At 43.4% G+C, this 16,565-nt stretch overlaps 1 protein-coding gene across 1 annotated transcript in view; it reads right to left on the minus strand.

Annotated features, from left to right (window-relative positions):
- Positions 1–604: 604 nt before the first annotated feature.
- Positions 605–16,565, minus strand: part of FHAD1 (forkhead associated phosphopeptide binding domain 1) — an 86,397-nt gene continuing 70,436 nt past the window's right edge. Inside the window, exons 20-28 of the mRNA XM_049772535.1 lie at positions 14,680–14,839; positions 12,822–12,945; positions 9,012–9,144; positions 8,192–8,316; positions 6,943–7,038; positions 6,121–6,341; positions 5,419–5,584; positions 1,130–1,204; positions 605–682 (exon numbers count right to left, since the gene is read on the minus strand). Coding sequence (XP_049628492.1) covers positions 605–682; positions 1,130–1,204; positions 5,419–5,584; positions 6,121–6,341; positions 6,943–7,038; positions 8,192–8,316; positions 9,012–9,144; positions 12,822–12,945; positions 14,680–14,839 — 1,178 coding nt within the window. The remainder of the gene's footprint in view (positions 683–1,129; positions 1,205–5,418; positions 5,585–6,120; positions 6,342–6,942; positions 7,039–8,191; positions 8,317–9,011; positions 9,145–12,821; positions 12,946–14,679; positions 14,840–16,565) is intronic.

A 16,565-nucleotide genomic window follows, 5' to 3' on the forward strand; every position in this document is an offset into this window, starting at 1 on the left:
AGCAATTTGCACAACTGCTTTTCCTGAACTTTCCTGAGCTCAATGGGATGTGATAATATGAGTTTGTCTCAAGAACTGTTTATTGACATGGCCTAACTAATATCTCACAGCTATTCTTAGGGATGCTGGTTATTATATCAGCAACATCTTCTTTGAGGGAGAAACCTAGGCGACGTCATCCCGGGCACGGGCTGCGAAAATGGCGGCCGCCGCGTCGGGCGCTGTGAGCGGGAAGATTGTATATGAGCAAGAAGGTGTCTATATTCATTCATCTTGTGCAAAAACTCATGAACAGGACAGTTTGATTGCAGGCATATTGCGTGTTTTAGAAAAGGATGCTGAAGTAATAGTGGACTGGCGACCTCTGGATGATGCCTTAGATTCTTCTAGTATTCTCTATGCGAGAAAGGACTCCAGTTCGGTTGTAGAATGGACCCAGGCCCCAAAAGAAAGAGCCCATCGAGGATCGGAGCATCAGAACAGTTACGAGGCAGAATGGGATATGGTTAACACAGTTTCATTTAAAAAGAAACCACATATCAATGGAGATATCAAATAAATGAATATTTATTAGCTTCATATCTGTCACATCTTGTGGATACCATTATTCTGGACCAGGCTGGGAAAATTTCCACTTCCCACAGTCTATCAGAAATTTCTTGGTCCAATTGGGGTCCCCTATCTTGGCAGGTGAAAATGTTCTTACAATTGGACACATTCATCCATTTCTGGCTCTACTTCCTCTTCCCTTTTTCCCTTATCCCTTATTTTTTTCCTTAGGGAAGGTAGTTCTGGGAATCCCCATTATTTTTTTCCTTTTCTTATGACCTTGTCTCCAAGTTCCCCAGTCATTTGGTATCTAGGATGGTTGCCCCATCAACCAACATTATAGTTTCTCCTGCCTTTGTCCCTTTATTCTTTCAAGATACTGGGGTGGATGCTTTGCTGGTTCTTTTTTGTTCAGATTGCAAGCAGGGAAAGTAGAGGAATTTAGGGTAAAGGAATTAGGGGCTGTGAGGCTGGATTACGTCCTTGGGTGGCATACACTGGCATGCTGATATCCCACAATTTCTTATCTTACAATCTGTCTCTGTTGTGTCCATCTGCTCGACCGGGAACCCTTTCATACCTGTCTCATTTTCTCTTTGTGGAGACAGTTGCACAATGCAGATTCTTTTCTCTGTTCTCGCGTCTCTAAACGGTCCTGAGTAAAAATAGTAGGTGAGCAAGAGTGTTTAGTGCTCCACCAGTTCCACTGTAACATACCTTTAGCCTCTAGGAGACAATTGGGGTTCATTGGAACTGGTAGGCAGGAGATGGAGTAAGAGCAAATGAGGGTCCTTCTCTGCAGCCATCTTCCATTGTTTGTAGCATGACCCTAACTCACATTTCACTCCTTCGTCCTTGCCTAGGCTGGAGAAGAACACCCTTTCTTAGTCTCACGCTACACAGCGTTGACAAATTTCCATTCCTTCCTCAAGAACATACAAGTGACACTGAGGAGACTAAGAACTTGAGACTAGGTATAGCCAATAACAGCTTAGATAAAAATAAGTTGAATACAGGTGACAGTAAGGATGGAGGTAGAAGATATGTATGTGTTGGGAAAGATCCTCCATGCTGAGACTTGCCTACATACATCCAGTCAGATGCCATTTTTATTTTCATCTTAGAGTTAACATAGAGAGGAGTTCTGGGGCTCCTGCACACTAGCACAGGAAACCCACCCCCTGCCCACCCTGCAGCTTGAATTTGATTGGCTGGTTCCCGGAAGCAGTGCTGGCATACTGGTTTCCCCAACCAGAAGCAGCCATTTCACTCTTTCTCACACTTGAGCACCAACTGAGGCAGCGAAGAAAGGACTTGCATACTCTTCAAAGGGGGATTTCTGTACATTTCAAAGATCCCTATTGAAAACCCCAGTCTTAAGCCATTCATAAACACACATATTTGGACCTTTTCTTGGCTGTAGCCCTGCCTGTATTCATCACATAGAAAAGAAGGCTATAACAAAAGAGCTGCTGGCATTGGGTGGAAAGCGTCCAGTGCCCAGTTCGCAGCGCAGGTCAGCTGGCAGGAAGGGCTCTGAAAGAAAAGCCAGAGTTGCCTTCAGCAGCCATGAGTTGCCTTTCTCTCTTCCATAGTAACAGTACTTGCTCAGTGCCAGGCACAGCAGATGTGATACCATTTATCCTTCGGCTGCTCCATGGAGCCAGGTCTGTCTCCCACTTTGGGTGGTTGTTGAGGATCCCAGCAAACAGTGGTCAAGTTGTTCACTCAGGGCCTGGATAGGGGCTTGCCTGTAATTTTTTTTTTAATTCTAGAGTCTGTCTCTAAACTCTGAAGAGACAAGGCGATTTTACCTAACAAAGTGGAAAGAAAGCAGGATTGAACACCATGGGACCATGGTCGTGGTTATTTGTTACAAGCTAGAGAACCAGGGGACTCAGGGCAATCCACAGTCATAGGGTCACAGCTCTTAGTCATAGGATTCTTCTGGAATTCCCTGCACTTAAACTCAAGAAAGTTTTATTTATTTACTTATTTTTGTTTGGTTTTGGCCACACCCAGTGATGCTCAGGGCTTAATCCTGGCTCTGTACTCAGGAATTACTCGTGGCAGTCCTCTGGGACCATATATATGGGTTGCTGGGGATAGAATTTGGGTTTGCCACATGCAAAAGACAGCACCTTACACATTGTGCTATCACTTCAATTCCATAAATCAAGAACATTTTGATAGCCAGAGGTAAGTAGTATGGAAGTAGGACTTTATTTTCAAGAAAGTTCACTTAGTGAAGAGATTAAAACAGCAAGGGCCAGAGTGATAGTACAATAGGGATCATCCCAGGTTTGATCCCTGGCATCCCAGATGGTCTCCAAAGCCCTGTATAATTCCTTAGTTCAGAGTCAGGAATTACCTGAACATTACCAGTTATGTCTCCAAACCAAACGGAACCAAAACAAAAACTACAAACTACATTTGTTTTGAGGGGATGAAGGTTCCTAAGTTCAAGGTGAATATGATTCAACCACTCATCTCTATCAATGGATAAAAGACATTTTATATAGGAGATAGGAATAAAAAAATAAGCTTCTTTGAGATAATAAGTGTAAAACAGGAAAAGAAATTCTTCCATTTTAAAAAGGGCAACATTTTCTTTGAAAAGAACCGATGCCAAGACAGATGCACACAAGCAAGTTCCCATTACCACAAAAATTTATATAATTGATAATAATTTATATAATTGATCACCCTCCTCTTCTTGACACCAACAGACATTTTGACAATATGAATAACAAATAGAGTATACAAACCCAAACACTCCAAAAGCAATGGTGAGAACAGGATGAGTGGGAGGTCCTAGAGAGAGATGCAGAAATGAGAGAGTGTGGAAAAGGGTAGGTGGGCTGGGAAGGCCAGAGTACAGTAGGGAAGCCTGTGTCTGCTGTTTAAAGCCAGGCAACATGACCTCTGTCATCCTTATTTTCCCCATCTCTTGAAGGGCTGACACCAGAACTCTTTTGGATTTTGGGAAGAAATGAACCCTGTACAGAACAGAGCCAATACTTGTCACTTGTTAAGCATTCACTAAATAATATATTCATTCAGGGGGTGATTGGGACTTTAGTGTTTAGACTTTTTCTGAATTGTGAATTCCATGAATTTCAAAGTTCCCAGATCTAGCGCTCTTGGGAACCAGGACACAGGTTCAACTTGGCTGGTTCTACTCTTCCACGAAAGGGTGTCCAGTGCCAAACAGGGCTGGCATAGCCCCTGCATTGAAAATGAATGAGGCATCTCATGAATAATGCATGTAAAGTCTGATTTATGTAAATCCTCAGGTTTCCTTGAACTTTGAGCCAGCTCATGACAATGGCCTTTTGGGGAACCTTTGCTGTCTCATTCTGTGGTCTGGTGTCTGCTTTAAGGCCTGTCTGCCTCAAAGCCTTGGGTGGGGGTGGGGGTGGGTAGCATCTCAAGAAGGGTCACTGCTCTCAAGGGTACATCAAAAAGAATTCAGAGCTCTGCACTGACCCAGCTCTGCCTGGTTTTACTTGGTGGTTGCAACTGCCTTCCACTTGAGGCAGCCCCATGACTGCAGATGGAGGCCTGTGATGTTTAATTCAGAGCAGTGAATGAAACATTGCATTGAGGGCTCCCCCAAAGCTCGATGGCCACTTTTACTTCTAAGCCAGGGAATCTGTTGTCTCAAAAGGGAGGTTTATCTCGAAAAGAATGGAGGGTAGGCTTCTGAAGAAATTAATCTAGGACACTCTTCTGTAAGTTTCTGTCTGTGGTTCAACTTTAAAGACTGTGCAAGTAACATAGACACACAGACAAATACCAGCAACAAACATCCCCAGTACATACATGTATGTAGTTATAGATTAAAACAACAAACACACTTACATTTATACCCAACATGCATACATACGCATGCAAATATGTCGGCAGAAATACATAAGCCATGAAACAGAAAAAGGAGGCTGAGACTAGCAAGGACCAGAAATTAGGACCAAAGAGATATGGCCAGACCTAGACTCTACTTACAGCCACTCTGTGAACTTGGACACAAGTCTTTCAACACACTGAAGTTCATTGTCCCAACTATGCAGAATTAGTAAAGTCAATGAAACTGAGGATGACTGCAAAGCGTGTGTGGAACATGGTGCCTATAGATACCATAAAAAAAATGCCCTTCCCAGGATCAAAGTACCCAGAACATCCTTTAGACAGAGTTCTCACTCTATTAAATTAGCCCAGAAGTCACACACTACCTGTCTGTCTATAGTAAAGGATATATATTCTCAAGGCTGTTTAACGACCACTGTGTGCCTGTTCACCCATTTACCCAAAGTCTGTCCATTTATTCATTCATTCATGATTCATTCATTCATCTGTCATCCATTCATCTACCCATAAACTCACTCATCCATCCATGCATAATGCCCATTCATCTACCCATCATCCATCCATCCATCCATCCATCCATCCATCCATCCATCCATCCATCCATCCATCATGCTGTACATTTACCAAATGTTTATTGGGTGACTACAATGTTCTAAATATTTGAGTGAATGTAGATTCCCATTCTCAGAGATCTTATTCATCTATGTATCCTTAGCATTTAGCAGAACAATAAAAAGATAAACAGATACCACCTTTAAAAGAAGACAGATAAGACTGTAGGGCTCAGAGAGGTTAAGAAATATACTTGAGATCATACTGTTGGTAGAGTGAAGATATACACCTTGGTCTGTCTGATGCTAATGTTGTTCTGCTACCTTGGATCTCAGAGTGCAAGGTAAATGACCTTGAGAGTTCCCAAGACACCCGGGACCTTACTTTGCCGTTGCTAAAGGGAGTGGAGGTGTGGCCTCAGAGGCTCTGCTTCAAGCAAGGACCTTTCACCTTCTGCTGCCTGATGGCCCTGTTGATCCTCTTCTCTTGATACAGTTGCTGTTCCATGCGTTCCAGGGCTTCTTTCAGCAGGGCCTTTTCCTCAGCCTCTTTATAGATGTCATCCTCCAGCTTAGCCACCTGTGACTGGTACATCTGAACGGACACTTTGCTTTGCCTAGCATACATGAGAGACAGTCTCTTTCCCCCTCTTCTTTCTCACTCACCATCCATATTCCAAAACAAGGAAGTATTAAGATACTTATGGCTAACTTAGTGGCCTGACAAAGATGTGATAGAGGGTGGAAGAATGAATAGATGATTGGCTGAATAGGTGTAGCATGAGTTTGACAGAGGACATGCTAATGGCTCCTTCTAATTCCCAGGGGAGTGCAATTTCTATCCACTGGAAATATGGTGAACTATAAAAAGGACCCCAAATGTGAAAGAGTCAAAGATGCAGCTTATTCATTCAGAGAATGTAGAATAGAGAAAATGGAGCACTTTAGTGGCCGCTCTCCCAGTCTTCTCTCTACCAGGATCTCATCATCTTCCCTGTTTGTGATACTTCTACCCCCATATTGTTATTCCATACCCAGGCCTCTGTTCCTCTATCCTGCTTTTAGGCAACTGTGGCTATCTATCCTGGAAGGAAACCCCAGGTTGAAGTTGGGAGGAAAGAGGCCTAGGTTTTTCCCCAAACACAGGCCATACCTGAGCTGTTCAATATCCTTCTCATATCCTCGCAAAAGCTCCTCTTTTCTCTCTAGCCGACTCTTCAATTGGGTGATCTTATCAAACACCAGATCAAGGTCCCTCTGTCGTAGCTGGTTGACCTTCTCTCTCTCTTTTGGGGAGAGGAACTTCATGGAAACATGACCTGACATATCTTTAATGTTCATCAGATAGCCCAGTGTTTTGCTCATGTCCATGTACTGCAAGGAAAGGGTGGTACAGTCAGAGACTTGTCAGGAGACCACTGGTTGCGGCTTAAGGAGGCAAATGGCTAGTTCTGTTTCATTTCATTTGTGGCATATTGCAGAGAAAATATTTGGAAATCAGTGCCACCTAGGATTTGAGTGAGTCTTTCATTTCCTACACCCCACATCCATTTACATTAAGTGGGAATGAGTGATAAAAATGACAACAGTTGGGTCAGAGAGATAGCATAGCGGTAAGGCGTTTGCCTTGCATGCAGAAGGACGTTGATTCGAATCCCGGCATCCCATATGGTCCCCCGAGCCTGCTGGGGGTGATTTCTGAGTGTAGAGCCAGGAATAACCCCTGAGCATTGCTGGGTGTGACCCAAAAACAAACAAACAAAAAAAAATGACAAAGTTATAAACATTCATTTGAACTACTAATCAGTTTTTCAAGGAACTTGGCCCTGTTTCTTCTGAGCCATGCTGGAGGGTGAATGTGTCTTGCAGAGCTATTATCGCAGCTAAATAAGGGTGTCAGATTGTGAGCAGTTAAACTATACTGTGGTTAACACTGATGGCAAGAGACCCAGGGTGAGAAAAAAAGGGGACATACCAGCTTTTCACTGAGATCCAAAGCCTCAGCCATATCCATTTTCCCTGACTTGTCCATGACCAGGTTAGACTCGGAGTTGATAAGACCACTTTGAGGCTGAAATTAAAAAAAAAAAAAAAAAAAAGAGGGGGGAACTCAGTATTTTATTGTGATTTTTTTTACAACCAAAAATTAAAATATTATGTGACTATTGAGGAATAACTTATGTCATGAGTCCCTGGACTGTCCAAGCAAATGTCCACATAGAATACAGGGATATTTAACTAATAGTATGCTTCAGCTTAGGAATCAAATTGCTTCTGAAAATTCTAGCCAATAAAACAATACCTCCAAAGGAAGGAAGGTTTTCTTGACTAACACTATTTAATACTAGTTAACAGTAGCAGTTAATATCAATTTATCTAGTTATTAGATTTTTGTGGTAGGGATCAAACTCAGGAACTCACATATGAAATGCCTGTACCTTCGGGAAGAGCCATATTCCTTGCCCTTAGCAGCTAAGTATTAAGTGTTTATTAATAAATAGTCCAGTATTTCCCAAAGTGGGAAATATTGAACACTGGAGAGTGGTAAATAGTCTTGGGTAAAATTGTCTTTTTTTGCACTTTTTGTCTCTTTAAGGAAGGTTTCTGAGATGGAAAATGGGTGGCAGTGTGCTAAGTAATTTTTCTTAAAAAGAGGGTGAGGTCAAATAATCTTGGGAACCTCTGACTAGGCACTGGAACAAGCATTTTATCCAATGATCCCCTAAATTTTCCATCATAATTTTTCACTTGGGAACTGGAGTCCCCCAACTGGTTCAGTGACCCATGTCACACTGTTCATAGAGTTGGGGTTTGCACACAGGTCTCTTGAATGTGTGTCTCTGTCATGGATTCCTTTTTTTTGTTTCTTCTGGCTATTCATGAAGTTCAGCTTACAGAGAAAAGTACTTTAGGCAAACTCAACGCCATAATGTTTTATCTTAGCCTGCTGAGTATTTTTTATAGAGTGTAATCTGAGGTGGGCCTACCAAAAGTGATCTAGCCCAATGTTAAGGTAAATGCTTATTTAAGTTTTATACACTAAATGGAAGATCACTTTTTTGTTTAGGCACTGGACACCTGACCAGTGGGGTACAGATGCTAACTCTTAGGGAGGATTTGATTTAAATCACTGATATGTGTGACTGTGCAAAGGGACACCATTCATATATCTCAGGCCCACACCCATGTGTCAGTCATTGCAAAGACAAACTTGCTTTGGTTACTCCTCGGATTTCTACTCTTGTGTGTGTTGGCAAGTCAGGTTTTCCATTCAATAATTTCTGGACATTGTTTTCCATTCTGAGAGCCTTGAAATCTAGACATGATTCATTCTGTTGGACTTTATGATCTAGAAGAGAAATAATTTAGATTTAAAAGGGAAGCTTAGGAAGATGTCACTACATGAAATGACTTGAGTTACTGTTTACTGGACATAATAAATAGCAGCCTCACGGGTCAATTCTGAGACACTAAAGGTGACTTGAGCAGCAGACATGAGGATAAACCTTCAACATGAATTTCTGGCTCAGTTATTAACCAGTAGTTCAAGAAAGCTCTGTCTACTCTAAACAGGGTATTCTTGGCAGTTACTCAATGTGGACACTTGCACAATGCTTCTACTGAGCTACAGTAAAATAAGAAAAGGAAGGACTAGGTGGTGACTTTTTCACGAAATCTTATCTTACATCAAGGCCGGGTCTCACAACATCCTTATGCCAGTTATGATATAAGGAGCATAAACACTGGGACCAAAGTAGTGGCACAGGTGGTAGGATGTTTGCCTTACATGTGCTAACCTAGGACAAACCGTGGTTCGATCCCCCGGTGTCCCATATGGTCCCCCAAGCCAGGGGCAATTTCTGAGCGCATAGCCAGGAGTGAGCTCTGAGTGTCACCAGGTGTGGCCCAAAAAAAAAAAAAAAAAAAAAAGGATAAAAACTAGGGGTCTTAAACTCAAGTTAGGCCCCCCCCCTCAGTGAATCCTAGAGCCTGTAACTCTTGGTTGTGAGCACAGATGGAGAGAGCAGAAAGGAGAAAACTGACCTGATATATAAGCTGCCTTCTCGAGCTCTTTAATTCGTGTACGAAGTTCAGATAAGGCTTTTTTTTGACGCTGAATAACTTCCTCATGCCGTGACCCTCTGCACTTGACCCCAAGATCACTGAAGCCCTGCTCCTATGGCCAAAATGGTGCACATATTAGCTTTAGTAGGGATCAGAACATCACCCTTACATGGTGAGAAATGTGAACAATTCAGGGATGGCAGAGACCTGTCATTTAGCACCTTGGAAAATATCATCAGGGACTTTAGCAGAGAAGGGATTAACATTTTTCTAATAAAAATTCACATCTAGGAAGGTTTCCAACTTTCCTACCTACTTAGCTTTACTATAAATGAAAGATCTCTACATTCCTTCCTCATGTTTGTTTTCTTTTCATGGTACCAGGAATTGAACCCAAGGTCTTACACAAGGAAGGCAAATGCTCAACTACATCCTAATTCTTTATGTTTAATTTTTCTTTCAACTTTATTCTTAGCTTAGCTTTCGACTCCTTTGTTTTTGGTTTCTTTATGATTAACAATGATGTCAAATTTCACTCCAGGTGGGTTATTTTGAGATGAGAACATCAGATAACAGCATCAAATATTCTACTCTAAACTGGTCATAAGGATGGGTGTCTTAATATTTAATAGGGAAAATTTGATACATGGGATCTTCGTTGTCTGAGGGAAGGAGAACCTTTCACAGAGAAACCCAGAGCCTAGGTCAATAATATTGCACAGAACTTTCTACAATGGTAAAAACATTATGTGGCAACATAGTTAGAGTTGGGTTTATAAAAGACACAGACAAGAAAGATTTCCTTCATCTTTTAAAGGTTATATGCCCCTTTGACATGGGAAAGTATTCAGGTTTCTTTCCTCCTGATCCCACCACCTCATTTCCTCATCATTCATTCATTTATTTCCTTAGACTCCAGAGGGGCCTCTGAACACCTGATTTTAAACAGCTACCCCCACTACTTCTTGTCCCTCTCTGCCCTGAATTCTATACATATTCTTTCAGAACGCTTATGCTCACTGGCTATGTTGTTCCATATTAATTTTATGGGTCTCTGTGTTTCCTTGTCCAGATATAGTTTTTGCGAGAACAATATTTTCATTATAGATTACAAACTGCCTGGATCTGGCATGGTGCTGGGTACTGGTGATGATCAAACAACACAAAGACTGAATGAACTGGAGTCAGAAACTAAAGCCTTAGGAACAAGCCCAAGCTACTGGGCTGGCTTAGCAACCAAGAGAGGGGAAAGATGCTCCATCTTCACTGTACTTAGACCTTGAATGACACCAACTCTGGTTCTGGCTCACTTGCTGGCTGTACACATGGTTATTTCTTGGCTTGTTTACTACATAGGTCTCTCTATCTCTATTTTCCTCTCCCTCATGCCAGGATGCCTTCAAGGTGGTACTCAGGAAATCCTGAGGCTAATTACTCCACTTGTGTGTGTTTTAACATGAGGGCCTGAAGATGCAGGGCTGCAGTGCTAGGGATTACCAGTACGACTCCAGGATTACTCCTATTCAGGAGTTTCCGGGGCTGTACTCAAAGATACTTGGGGGGCTCTCCATGGTACTGGGGTTTGAACATGGTTTGGCCACATGCTAGGTATGTGAATTAACCCTTGTACTATATCTTTAGTCCTAGCCTTACTCTTCTTGCTTTGGGAGAAACATTGGAGAAAGAAAGAGAATGTATGTGTGTGTGTGTGTGTGTGTGTGTGAGTCATAGAAAGAGAATATGTATGTCTAAATGTATGTGTGCATGTATGTGAGAATTTTTGTGTGTATAAATGCAGGTATGTGTGTGTACTTGCATGCATGCAGAAATCTGAAGAAGAGGTCAAGGACTACAGAGTTTGGGTGAGGAGGCCCCTACATAAGGCTCAGTGACAGTCCACCTCAGTTAGCAGAGATTGCCTATTTCAGTGTGACTCCTGACTCCTGGCTTTTCTGGGAATTTGTTTATTTAGAGAAGATGAAGATTCTTTCTCATGCTACTCTGAAGCCCTCTGACCCATCCTGGCTCAGAAAGCAGGAAGTCTGAGTATAGAAAATCATTTTGAGAAGGAACAAGTATTTTTTTTTCCTCTTTTATCTTACAGCTTGCTTTCCCCATCCTCCTCAATAACAATCCTGCCTTATAACACAGATGAAAAATCCAATTGAGATTCAGTCCAGCAAAATTAATGGAGAGCAGGAGCAAGTCTGGTTGGGTGAAGGAGGGAACAAGCCAGAGAGAGCCAGAGAGAGCTGGGATTCCCACAGCAGGAGAGCCACCCCTGGTCTGCAGGGCTCAGGGGCATGAAACTCCCTGCAGCCACTGAACTCCACAGCCATCTGAACAGTGAAAAAACCAAGCACTTGAATCCAAGTGCTCTAGACAGTGTTGAGAGCCAAAGGCAGTCAGTGGGGCTGCTGAACCCTTAGTTCTTCATGCTAGCTGTGTGCGGCCCTGGCTCACTGTGACTTGGCAGGGGAATGGCAACTTGGAGAAAGCAAGAAAACAAGCTGACACATTTGGCCTTGCTTCCAAGTGAAAATTTACGTCCATTACAGAAAATCCCTGCTCTCTGGTTTCCTTAGCAGAGGGGAAAGAATATCTCTGAACTCCAGGAATCCTGGGCCTTTAAGAAACTATACTGCCACTGCATGACCACAGATGCTGAGGAGTGCTACAGGTCCAGTCTTGGGCACAGGTTAGGAGTTTGATCTTGGAGAGTGGCCTGCTGAAGGTTGCTTTTGCCCAGAAACACCCTTCTTCTTTAGTGCATAGCTGGAATGTACAGGCAGCCAAGGCTACTGGCATGGTCCAGGCACTCCAGCAAGCACAAAGTAGGATGGTCTCTACCCAGAGACCATCAGCACTAGGAAAGTGTTCTACCTATGTAGAAGGAAATGTAATCTTATATGAGAGCAGACTTCTCTAACTGTCCTCCAGTCGGGGATCAACAAGAAAAAAAGAACATGACAGAATTCTCTGCAGTCATTTCAGTGAATGCGCTAGATCTTTTTTTTTTTTTTGGGCCACACCCGTTTGATGCTCAGGGGTTACTCCTGGCTATGCACTCAGAAATCACCCCTGGCTTGGGGGGACCATATGGGACGCCGGGGGATCGAACCATGGTCCGTCCTACACTAGCGCTTGCAAGGCAGACACCGTACCTCTAGCGCCACCTTCCCGGCCCGCTAGATCTTATATACTGGTTTGAAAGCTGCTCATTGGAATAGGTAAAAAAAACAAAACAAAACAGGAATATAGGATTGTAATTTTGGAAAATAAACAAACAAACAAAAAACCCAAATAGATGTGGATATCTATGTTGTGTAGTGCCAGCACTACCAAGTGCTAATCTGTGATCTCTGGGTCAGCCCAGTGGTCAGAGAAGCAGAGCTGCCACCTTTTATTTAGGCACTAATCTGGGCTTAGAATAAAATATTTGGGGGATTCGGGGGTTAAGACACTTGCCTTGCATGTGGGCACTAGAGTCACCCAAACATACCAGGAATGAGCCCTGAGGACTGCTAGGTGTGGCTCAACCCCCTACCTTATTTTCAAAGGCAAAGAAAGCCATAGATCTGCAGACTGGTGCAGTGACAGAACAATGGATAAGAGATTTCCTTGCACATGAGCAACCCAGGTTGGGTCCCTGACATCCCATATGGTCTCCTGAATACTGAGCCTGGAGTAAGTCCTAAGTATTGTAGGGTATGGTCCAAACAACCCCCCCCAAAAAAGATTTTGGTGGCCTTTATTTTGATACATTCTTGGACAATTATAGGTACTCACCTCTTGGCTGCTTACAGAGGTGTCGTTGATTGGTTCTATTTGTACTGAGATGTCGCACATCTGGGCCTGATCCCGAGACTTCTGCTCCTTCTCCTTGTGCAGCTGCAATTTGTTTTGGGAGGTCCTAAGGTAGGGAGGTTCAGTGACTAGGCAACAGGCTGGCTAGAACCATGTGGTTCCAAAATCAAGACTTTCCTCCTCCCACCCTCTGCCCACCATGAGGGCAGGAAATGGAATTCTATTTAAAAAAAAAAAAAAAAAAAAAGGAGGGCCCGGAGAGATAGCACAGCGGCGTTTGCCTTGCAAGCAGCCGATCCAGGACCAAAGGTGGTTGGTTCGAATCCCGGTGTCCCATATGGTCCCCCGTGCCTGCCAGGAGCTATTTCTGAGCAAACAGCCAGTAGTAACCCCTGACCATTGCCGGGTGTGACCCAAAAACCAAAAAAAAAAAAAAAAAAAAAAAAAAAAGGAGACCCTACCAACAGTACAGCAGTTTGGGAAATGGGTAATTTCCCACAATTTGGGTCTGATGGCTTGTTCTGGAGGCCACTGAAGTCAGAGTCGTGCTGGGGCTGTGCCCACTGGCAGGACTCTTTGAAACATCTCCCTGCCTCCAGGAGCTATGGTTTTCAAAGAGAAATGAAGCTCCCATTGCTTCAGAATTCTAGAGTCTGTTTTAGAGGATATGAAACATTGCAGCCTAGGCAGCAGGCATCTGTGTGTCCTTGCTTCCTACACTGCACCTGTGTCACACCTGGATTGGCAATGACGAGGCATTTATTGCAGGGCTGTGGTTTCTAGCACTTTCAGATGACAGTTCGCCTTTTCCCCAACAATCCTAGGAATTTGTTACAGAGAAGGAAAGAAGCACACAGCGATCTGTCCCCGGGAATGGAGCTGGGCATGGAAGTGGCTGGCTTTAAAGCCAGAAATCTGGGTCTGAAACCTGCTTTTTAATCACCTTGAGCTGTGAGCTATGAGCTGTAAGGTACATGAAGCTATAAGGTAGACATGAGGATTCAATTTTCCTGGATTTCTTGGGGGAAAACAGGAAAGCAAGCTGGCATTTTTATTTTTTGTTAGTTTTGCTTTTAGGCCACATCTGGCCGTGCTTGGGGGGACTATGCCCCCGGATGATGTTTTGGCCTTCCACATACAAAACATATATGTGCTCAATCCTTGAGCTATCTTCCTGGCTCCCAGATATTATTCTAATGTTTAAACATGGATAAGCTAGGAGTGAAAGATGCAAACTCAGGTTTGCATTTTAGAATATTTCAGGGGGCAAAGGTAACCTATTTATTTGAAGGAACTGTCTGACACTTCTAGGTTACTTATTTGTTCAATAAATAATAATAAATTCTTTTCTCTGTTTCAGCAACAGTGTGGTTACTGAGGCAGTATATGTGTGTAAATACACCTGCAATGTCTTCACAGACCTTTTTTGTTCGTTTGTTTTGTATTCAGGTGACACCTGGCTGTGTTCATTGGCCCCAGTAGGGAGGTAGATAGTTTGAATAGGCAATTCAGAACAGTCTGGTTGTGAGAGGAAAATGGAAGGTAAGGGACTTCAGGCTGAGCAGGAGCCCTGGAAGGGGGAATGATGAGACTTCCTGGAGGAAGAGACATTTAAGCTGAGACCTGTCATCAGGACTATTGAGTAGGAATGTTGGAGAAGCAGAGAACTAAGGGAAGCCCCTTTATAACCAGGGAGGCTGCCAAATAATGAGGACACTTCATTTCTCTTCCATTTACACAGACAATGCTTCACCAGGCATTTGCTATACCCCTTTCTCTCTGCTCCTCAAGCAGGTAGGGATGCCCTGGTGCACCCACACCACAAAGACCTTCTACAAACCTCAGTGCCTCCTTGAGGCTTCGCAACTCCCTGTCCTTCTTGTCTATCAAGCTGGTCATCTGCATCATCTTTTCTTTGAACATATTCAGCTCAGTTCTTTGCTGTTGGACTAAAGCCACATTTCGCTCCAGTTCTATCTTCTGTTTCTCGTTCAATTCCCCTGTGAGATGGAAAAGCTGGTAAGGGGGGTCTCTCGAGGCCTCTTGTCACTGGACCATGACAGACTTGCAACTCTGTGTGCCAGAATTCTCCAGAGCTTTCTATGGTACAGCCAGGAGTCTGCCTGAGTTTTTGCCAGCAATGGTCATACTGTGTCACCATTAGCCTTTAGGGCGTGTAGGCTCCATGAGGCTTGCCTTCCCTCAGTATAAGGTAGGCAGATGCTGCTGGCAAGGCCCTGCCAATGTGCCTGTGACTTTTTAGATCACTCTGGTTGACCTTTAGCTACCTGCTTCTGCATCTGTTTGCCTGGAGGTGTTCTGATGACTTGGGGGAGAAAGAAAGCTCTGCTCCTGTGCGTGGAGGACAGAGTCCCATTTTGCAACCTTGGGTCATGTGTCCACCCCAGTCCCTAGAACCCTAGGGACTCTAGTATTCACCTTAGAATTCCGCCTGCCCCAGGCCTCAACATTCCTTGGAGAAAGAAGTACCCATCCCCCACCATTGACAACAGTTGTCTTTGCTATCTCCTCTCTTCTTTCAGACCTCCTTCTTCACCACTTAGATTTCATGAAGTTACCTTACAGTGAACTGCTTGCAATGCAATATGATTAGGGTCTGCTTCTGGGAATCTTCCCTAAGATACCTGTGTCCCCCTGACCTCAGAAGTGACTCTATAAGGTAGTGACTATCAACATGTCCACTTTATAAACTGAAACTCAAGAGAACTCAAGAAAGATGCCTAAAGTCATGGGACTGATAAATAGAAGATCCCGTTCTATATCTAATCTCTCATTATTCTAGAACAGAGGTCCTCAAACTTTCCAAACAGGGCCAGTATACTGTCTCTCAGACTGTTGGAGGATTGGACAATAGTTTTAAAAAAATCTGAACAAATTCCTATGCACTCTGCACATACCATATATAATATATATATAATATATATATAAAATATAATAGTTAAAATGAAAAACAAGTAAAGTTAAATCAGTGAACTTACCAGTGTTTCAATGGGAACTATGGGTTTGCTTTTGGTGGTTATAGTTTGAAGACCCCTACCTGAGACTGAAAGGAGAAATCGAGAGACAGAGAGGAGAAGGGGAGTCAGAGAGTATAGCACATATCCCACATATGTACACTGCAGGTCTGGGACAAGTCTGTGGCTACGCAGAATAGGCAGCAAAAACACCTGGAAGGCCAGATAAATGTCCTCAGTGGGCCTCATGTGGCCCATGGGCTGTAGTTTGAGGTCCCTGTTCTAAAATGTCCTTGGAGCCTTGCAGCTACCCTTTCAGCCACTTTTCTCAAACCTGAGATGGAAACTCTGTCTTCTTTGGGTCAGTCATATCCCTCAGGGGAATAGCATGAGTTTGAGGTGTTTGTGTGAGAGAGGGGCAGATAAGGTTAAAGGGCCAGACATCAGTGAAGCGAGACTAGGAAGACTATTACTCATCCTTCTGCTCTTCCCCCAATCCTGTTAATCCTGTTGTTTCTCACCATTCTGCCTGCCTCTGCCCTCTACCATCTGCTCTCTGGCTTAGGGAAGTTAGGATCGGGAAAGAGAAGAATATCTTTAAGATGCATGAAGGAAGAAAGGAAGGAGAGAGGAGTATGGAGAAGAGCAAAAGTCTGAATATTCAGCCATATGTTTTTCCAGAAGGGAAGGAAGTCAAGCATTTTCTCCTTTACCTCTCCTCACTCGGAGAAGTCTCAACCTTAGGAAGCAG

This window comes from Suncus etruscus, chromosome 4 (genome assembly GCF_024139225.1).
Source record: "Suncus etruscus isolate mSunEtr1 chromosome 4, mSunEtr1.pri.cur, whole genome shotgun sequence".
Taxonomy (NCBI): Eukaryota; Metazoa; Chordata; class Mammalia; order Eulipotyphla; family Soricidae; genus Suncus; species Suncus etruscus.